The sequence below is a fragment of the Mus caroli genome, chromosome 4 (genome assembly GCF_900094665.2).
Source record: "Mus caroli chromosome 4, CAROLI_EIJ_v1.1, whole genome shotgun sequence".
Lineage (NCBI taxonomy): Eukaryota > Metazoa > Chordata > Mammalia > Rodentia > Muridae > Mus > Mus caroli.
In genome coordinates, this window is record NC_034573.1 from 107487672 (window position 1) to 107496203 (window position 8532).

Below are 8532 nucleotides of genomic sequence, written 5' to 3' on the forward strand. Positions count from 1 at the left end.
TAGAGTCTGAGACTGAAAAATGTTCATTAATGAAGCGGTATGATGTTTTTATATGTGCATTTATTAAGGTAATTTTTATTTTAAAGATCCTTAAAGACAGGGCTGGAGAGATGGCTCAGGGTTAAGAGCACTGACTGCTGTTCCAGAGGTCCTGAGTTCAATTCCCAGCAACCACATGGTGGCTCACAACCATCTGCAGTGGGATCTGATGCCCCCTTCTGGTGTGTCTGAAGAGAGCGACAGTGCACTCATATACATAAACAAATCTTTTTTTTTTTTTTAAAGTCCTTAAAGACTAGGAAAAGATTCTGGGATCTGGACTAGGTAGTGCAACAGAAATAAGGAGGAAATCCCTAGTGGGTGTTGGAAGTGGAGTGTGGGTGGGAGAGGGAAACTTTCAGTCCTCTATTCCCACAAGGCTTCTGATTTCAGGCCTGGATAGTAGTCATGCTACGGCTGAGCTAAGGGACACATGGAGAGCATTTAGCTTTGGGCCTAAAGATTATCTGTTGTTTTGTTGTTGTTGTAGTGTGTTTGTTTGTTTGTTGAGACAAGATCTCATTATGTAGCCTTAATGGCTTCAGAATCACAGGGATCCACCTGCCTCTGTCTCCTGGGTTCTGGGATTGAAGATGTGCACCAACACACCCAGCAGCCATTCCTCCTGCACCCACCACCTCAGTCTCAGTGAAAATAAACTGGAAGCTGGCAGCCCTTTTCCTATTGGGGACTACAGACTGGGAATTTTTTCCCTAAGCATTTTCATCCAAAACTAAACTAGTGAAGTCTCCATTATAGTTAACTGTGGAGCTTGTAAAAGCTTACAGATACTTTGAGAGATTGGATTGAGTTGGACCACATAGGAAAATGTAAATTGTGACTGTTTCTAGTCACACCAAGTAGCAATTCATTAGTTCCAGATGGGCAGGGATGGAGCAGGGAGTGGTGTTTTGGATCGTAGCCATTGTTTGTGGAAGTGATGGGTGGGTAAAAACGTGGTATTTTATTAGGCCCTGGCAGTTTTTTCCCGGGGAGCTATGTTTTTTTTTTTCCTTGATGTAGGAAATCGTTTGCCAGATTGTATTATTTATCACAATCTGCCGTGGAACAGCTGCCAGAAAACAAAGCTGTTCCAGTAGCTTGGCTCTCCTCCCTCCATCACCACCACGCAAACAAGCATCCGGTTTTCTATTGAACTTTGGGGTTTTTTTTCCCCCCTAGTTTTCCTTCATGGTTTTGGCTTGATTAAAAATGTTCTTGTAATGAGATATTTCTGGGCTTGCTGTGGCAGTGTAATTGAGTTTTCTGAGCTTAATTTGTTTGCTTTAGTCAACACTAACTGGCAGCAGTTTGTAGTTTGAAATCCTGGGTGTCTTGAATTCTTCCTAAATTCTAAAGTGCTGCTTCCCCTTGGAGACTGTGTGTGTTTGAATACTGTCAACAAGGCACACATTTATTATCTTTCCAAGCCGTGCCTCTCACCCTTATACTTACCCCAGCCTCTTTAGATGCAGGCTTATAATGAGATGTGAAGACTGTTGGAATAGTGAGTAGGTGTGTCTTTGGAGACGCAGGTTAGTTTCTGCATAAGAGGCTGTTAGTGTTAGACAACATTGTTGAAGGCTAGTATGTTCAGATATTGCATTCTGGATCAATGTTAATTCACAGTCCAGACAACCCATGTTAATTTATGACTCGTAAGTCACACATAATCAATAGCACTTCTCAGGCTCATTAGAGTTTACACTTTGTTTCTCTTAGACTTTTTTCTTCTAGGATTTCCAGCTTTTTGATGGTCAGCAAATCTCTCCTCTGCGAGTGGTGGAACAGCTGCTAGGAGGAGAATGTTTGGCTTGCTTTGAATCTTACCTGTCTCGGAGACAGTCGTGAGGTGCTGGTCAACAGTCTGTCCTAGGTCCTGCTTTTCAGACTGGGGCCTTTCTTTCCCTACAGAGAACAGATGGCAAACAGACATGAAGGGAGGAGAGTTATTCCTTGTTGTCCTTTGAGATTTTGTATTCATGAAGTGTGACAGAACTTCCTGAGGAGACACAACATATGTCTACTCACCTCAGATAGGGAGCCCACAACAGACCAGAGTATGGATACCACCAAATTCCAAGTTGGTGAGCCAGTGAGTTTAATTTTTATTAACTCCTGAGTTTACTAACGAGAATATGGGTGAGGGGTTGTTTACAAAGAATGATTCAAAGATACCTGTATCACCAAAGCTCAGTCCAGCATGGGTGACAGCCCAGGAAAGCTGGAGAATCTGGAGCACACTGCACAGCCTGGACACAGCTCAACAGGCTGGAGAGTAGCCTTTCTTTTTTTTTTGTTTTTGTTTTTGTTTTTCGAGACAGGGTTTCTCTGTGTAGCCCTGGCTGTCCTGGCACTCACTTCGTAGACCAGGCTGGCCTCGAACTCAGAAATCCGCCTGCCTCTGCCTCCCGAGTGCTGGGATTAAAGGCGTGCGCCACCACGCCCGGCTGAGAGTAGCCTTTCTAATTCACTCTGGTCTACACCTCTTCCAGGCAGCAGTTGGCGATTGCAGCTTTCATTCTCTTAGAGCCTTCCTGATAGCTCAGCTTCCCTTGTCTGAGACGGACTCTCAACTTTTACTGTTTACTCTGGCAAGGAGAGGCTTAGTGAATCTGGTCTGTTTGGGGTCAGGGTAAGGAACACACTTGACACACCAACAACATTAAAGAGAAGAAAAGGAGGACTGTTACATAACAGTTCAGTGGGGGGAAAGGGTCATCTACAGGCAAAGAGAAACGAGCCACTGGCCTGCTCCCAATTATGCAAGACTTGCTTGTTTGGTGTTCACAGTGATGACAGATTTAAATACTTCTGCAAATATTGAATGAGGTCAGCATTTATTTCCCAAGACAACTTTGTCACCACTTCAGGGACATCTGCATTGGACTAATTTTCTTTACTTTGAGGTACACTTGATTCAATTAATCATTAAATAGTCAACTTACAAAAGCAATCATCTTATTAAAGCAACCTAGGAAATAAAAGATTTTTCCCCCTCAGCCAGCTGTCCTCATTATGATGAACTGGAGCAGCTCTGTGCTATTGTACTGAAAAATCACATGCCAAAAATTAAGATTCTACAAACTTTTTTCTCCTTGGTTTGTGTAGATGCTGTCTAATTTCCTTTTTTTGTTGTTGTTTGGTTTTTGGTTTTTGAGACAGGGTTTCTCTGAATATCCCTGGCTGTCCTGGAACTCACTCTGTAGACCAGGCCGGCCTCGAACTAGAAATCTGCCTGCCTCTGCCTCCCAAGTGCTTGGATTAAAGGTATGTGCCACCACTGCCCAGCCTCTGTCTGATTTCTTAATGCTTGGTGTTCCTGACTAGTCAATTATAGGTTTATGTGGGTCCTTTGTTTGTTTGTTTGTTTTTACAAAAAGAAAATAGTTATAGAAAACAGTTTTTGGTTTTATAGCTGGTTTATTTAAATTGAAGTTTAAGAATTTGTTTTCTAGTCAGTTGTCATTAGACTTCTGTCTTCTCTGTTATGCCAAAACCTAAAGGTAGAATGCTTAGGCAAAAATTTCTTAAAATATATTAAGTAGCCTTGATTGACTAGTCACATTTAAACTTCTAGTCCCAATTTTCTCCAGGCTGCTTAATAGGATCCGGCAAAGCACAGAGAAAAGGATTAACAATATTAGACAAGTAAATTGTTGCAGAGGATAATCCAGTTTTCACTGGAGCACCTCTATCTAATATAGAAACTCAACAACAACAATAGTTAAAAAGCTGCCTGTGGTGTTGCATGCCTTTAATCCCAGTACTGGGGAAGCAGAATTTCTGTGAATTCGAGGTTAGCCTGGTCTACAGAGCAAGTTCTAAGACAGCCTGAGCTATGTAGAGAGACCCTGTCTCAAAAAAGGGGATGTGGGTTAATTTCCTTATAAAGTTGCTCTTGATTGTTTTGTGTGTATAACACAGGGTAACCTTGAGTTCCTAATCCATCTGCCTCAGCCTCCTGAGTTTTTTAATTATAGGCTTCTGCTACTATACCCAACACAAAATTACCTCTTTTTGAGTGCAGTATTAGAAACTGAACCAGTGACTTTGTGCATCCTGGATAAGCACTATTAACTGAGCTATGTCACAAGCCCCCATCCGTAGTTTTTTTTTTCATATTGCAAAAATTACTGTATTGCAAAAGGTAAATTACATATTTAACACAATCAACAGAATTCCAATTACTTTATATATGGGACCAAAAAACAAATAAATAAAACTATTAAAATTTGTATAGAAACACAAAAGGCTGTGAATAGACAAAGCAATCCTAAGGATAAAGTACAAAGATGGAATTACCAAAATACCTGACAACAGCTGGGTGAATCAGTGCGTGCTGTGCCTTTAATCCCAGCACTCAGGAAGCAGCAGCAGGCAGAGCTCTGTGTATAAGAGGTCAGCTTGATCTACACAGTGAGTTTCTGGCCAGCCAGAACTACAGAAGGAAGGGAGGGAGAGAGGGAGGGAGAAAGAGGGGGAGAGGGGGAGAGAGAGAGGAGGAAGGGAGGGAGAGAGAGGGAAGGAGGGAAAGAGAGAGAGACATAGAGAGATTCTGTCTTTTAAAAAGAAAACAAGAACTGATATTCAACTATACTGCAAAAACAAATACATGGACCAATGGTGTAGAATACAGGACCTAGAAAAAAACCCCACGGTAAAATCCTACACTGGAAAATGACAGTCCCTTTACAAATGGTTCTAGGAAACCAGATAGACACAAAAGAGAGTTTATCTTACCCTGTAAAGTGTTTTATTCAGAATGGATGAAAGACTTTGCTTTTCAACCTTTTAATTCTTTATTAAAGATTGTTTCATGAGGAAACAAAGTATTTTAAAAGAGACAAGAAGAAACAAACCACTAAAAATGATATGACATTGACTATGCCATTGATTCTTTAAATAAGAATAAGTGGATGCTCACAGTCATCTATTGGATAGAACACGGGGCCCCATTGGAGGAGCCAGAGAAAGCACCCAAGGAGTTCAAGGGGTCTGCAAACCTATAGGTAGAACAACAATATGAACTAACCAGTACCCCCAGAGCTCATGTCTCTAGCTGCATATGTAGCAGAAGATGGCCTATTCGGCCATCACTGGAAAGAGAGGCCCCTACGTCTTGCAAACTTTATATGCCCCAGTACAGGGGAATGCCAGGGCCAAGAAGTGGCAGTAGGTGGGTAGGGGAGCAGGGCAGGGGGAGAGTATAGGGAACTTTCGGGATAGCATTTGAAATATAAATAAAGAAAATATCTAATAAAAAAAAAAGAAAGCCCACATACATGTGGAGGTTGAACAACAATCTACTCAATGATAGCATGGTCAAGGAAGAAATAAAGAAAGAAAAATTAGAAAAAAAAGAGAATATTTTTATAGGTAAGGAAATTAAGGATTCAGGATTTCTTTAATAAACAGATGAATGACACCTTTGTAATTTCTTTGTACCACCATTGAACTTCCCCATGGATTTTCCTACTTCTGTGTAATACTTGAAGAATATAACTCATTGCCTTCATTAAGCATTTTTTTAAATTATTTTATTTATTTATATTTCAAATGTTGTCCCCCTTCTCAGCATCCCCTTTGTAAACCGCCCATCCCATCCCCTGCCCCCTTTGTCTCTAAGAGGGTGCTTCTGCACCCACCCACTCATCATGGCCTCTCCCCCCTAGCATCCTCCTTCACTGAGGCAACAAGCCTCCACAAGACGAAGTTCCTCCCCTTCCACTGATGCCTCTGCTGCATATGTAGCAGGAGCTGTGAACCCAAGCCATGGACCCATGTATATTCTTTGCTTGGTGGTTTAGTCCCTGGGAGCACCGAGGGATCTGTTAGTTGATATTGTTCTTCCTATAGGGTTGCATACCCCTTCAGCTCCTTCAGTCCTTCCCCTAAGTCCTCCATTGGGATCCCTGGGCTCAGTCCAATTGTTGGTTGTATCTGCTTCTGGAAAGACTTTTAATATAAAATCTGACCCTCTGAAATTGCACAACAGGTCTCGTTGGCATATAGCCAAGATGAGGTCACATCAGCCATCCATTATATAGTCAGCAAAACATTTCAACTTCACCACTTCTCATAGCCGAACTGCAAATGGATAATCCTTATGTTTCATCTGGGCTGCTCTTAACTGCAATTGGCCAACCCTCAGGGTGACGTTTTTATAATTCACCTAACCCATAGCAACTTCTCCTTTTCCTCATGTTCTTCTCCCCCATCTGTAGTTTTTATTGGAATTAATTATTGGGTGGTCATCAGAAATTCTACCCTTATGAGAAATATTTTCTTCAGTGATTCATTCATTTAATCATTCATTCATTGTCCAGTTGAGACAGTAAAAAGGATGATTTATTATGCAAGAGTCCTTCTGTCCTAGAACAGAACTAGTCCATACTGCCACAGGTCCAGGACTGTTGTGGTTGTAAAGAAGACAGTTGGTCTCCGGAGCAGGTGGGGGGATGTTCAGATTTGTTGAGACTTCTTCCCAGCAGCGGCACACGCCAGCCCAGCCTCTATCCCGTGCCTCTGCTGCTCCAGCCTCTGTGGGCACACAGGCTAATTCCTTGCACCTCTGCCTCAGCTTTCTTCTCTTGTGTTTGTGCATTTGATTCTCTTCCACTCTGCTCTCACAGCGCGGGAGCTTCAAGGGAGGTACACTAAGGCTGAGAGGCTCTTGGGTGATTTATTCAGTCATCATTTCTTGTTTAGTTTGGAGGTAGAGATTAAATGTAGAATTTTACATGCTAAGTACTTGTAATGCCACTGAACTACATCCCCAGGACCTCATTTATCAGTTATTAAATGCTGAGTGTATACTAGTCACTGATTGCAAGAATAGGCCTCACTCTTGTTACCCATAAAAATAGCAACAATAATGTTTGTGTATGACGTTGCTATAATATTAAATGGGTACTTTGTATATGCTTCAGATTGTAATTGTTCATTACCTAAAATGTGAATTACCAAAGAATGAGACATATTATTAATACTTTAGCAAAATATTTTTGTTTTTTTTTATTTAGATTTATTTTTATTTTATGTATGTGAGGTAGGTGTGTGTGTGTGTGTGTGTGTGTGTGTGTGTGTGTGTGTGAAACACATGAGTGCCAGGTGTCTGTTAAGGTCAGAAGAGGTATCAGATCCTCTGTCATGCAGCCATGTGAGTCCTGGTAACCAAATTCAGGTCTTCTGGAAAGTACAGTAAGTGTCCTTAACTGTTGAGCCATCTTTCCTGCCCCTGATTGTTTTATAAAGAATTTTTTCCCAAAGTCATAGAAATAGTGTGATGGGTTTCCAAACTATCCTAAAGGTCTGGTGTCAGAAGTGTCTCAGGACTGCCCATTAAGGTTCACAAGGGGGCAGCCGAGATTTCATATCCTGCCCTAGCACAATTCCATTAGGACAACCCTATTTATTTTATTTTATGTTTTTTTTTGTTTTGTTTTGTTTTCTGTTCAAAAGAGATTTGAAAATAATGTATGGTTTGCATATTTTTAAGTTATGATGTGCTTGTCTTTGATGTTGACTCTGTGTGTGTCTGTGTGAGTGTGTGTGAGAGTGTGTATGTGTGAGTGTGTGTGTGTGTGTGTGTGTGTGTGTGTGAGTGTGTGTGAGTGTGTGTCTGGGTCTGTGTGTGTGTATGTGTCTGTGTGTGTGTGAGTGATACTTACTTTTCTGTCTTCATTTGACAGACTGATGTGCTGGTCCTGAGCTGCGATCTGGTAACAGATGTGGCTTTACATGAGGTTGTGGACCTGTTCAGAGCTTATGATGCGTCACTGGCCATGCTAATGAGGAAAGGGCAAGAGAGTACAGAACCAGTTCCAGGTCAAAAGGGGAAAAAAAAACCAGGTAAGCTAATTACAATTTGTTGATTTGATAATAATTATTATTGTCATTCATCCTTTCATATGAGAAACATTTATCAGGAACCTACCATGTTCTGTAGATACTGTGCTAGGAGTTTACTACATGAAATCAAGATAGCCTCTGATGCTTAAATGTTTATAGCTATTAATTAAATTGTTGTATCCTTTTATATATGAAAAAGAGAGTTCAAAACTATTTGCATTCTATTTAAGTCTCAGATAATTGAATATTTGGCACCTGCTTCTCAATATCTGTCAGAAATCGGCCCTAGGACATGTGGATCCAAGCACACATGCATATCCATGCATACCAAACCTGTGGTACTCATCCTTATATATATAAATTGGTATATATAGTTCTGCCTGTCTTGCTACATAGCCTTTGTGTGTTCTAGAACTTGATATGCAGACCAGGATGTCCTCAAACCCACAGAACAGCAGTGTTCTTAACTGCTGAGCCATTACTCCAGCCAATCTGTAGTTTTAATATGGTGCTGGGCCCTGCACACGCTGCATACACTCTACCACTAAGCACAACCTGACCTTTACTTTCTTTTTAGATTTAGTTTTCTTCTTTATCAGAACTTTTGTTTTGTTTTATTTTGTTTTTTTTTTTTTGAGA

The 8532-nt window shown here is 41.0% G+C and overlaps 1 protein-coding gene across 3 annotated transcripts in view; it reads left to right on the forward strand.

Moving 5' to 3' along the window:
* The window catches only part of Eif2b3 (eukaryotic translation initiation factor 2B subunit gamma), a 70524-nt gene that overhangs the window by 20696 nt on the left and 41296 nt on the right, over positions 1 to 8532 (forward strand). For 2 of the 3 annotated variants that reach the window (XM_021160234.2, XM_029476762.1), the window contains exon 4: positions 7734 to 7893. In XM_021160234.2, coding sequence (XP_021015893.1) covers positions 7734 to 7893 — 160 coding nt within the window. Of the gene's footprint in view, positions 1 to 3283; positions 3310 to 7733; positions 7894 to 8532 lie in introns of those variants that run through there. The other variant, XM_029476763.1, reaches the window with a different exon arrangement.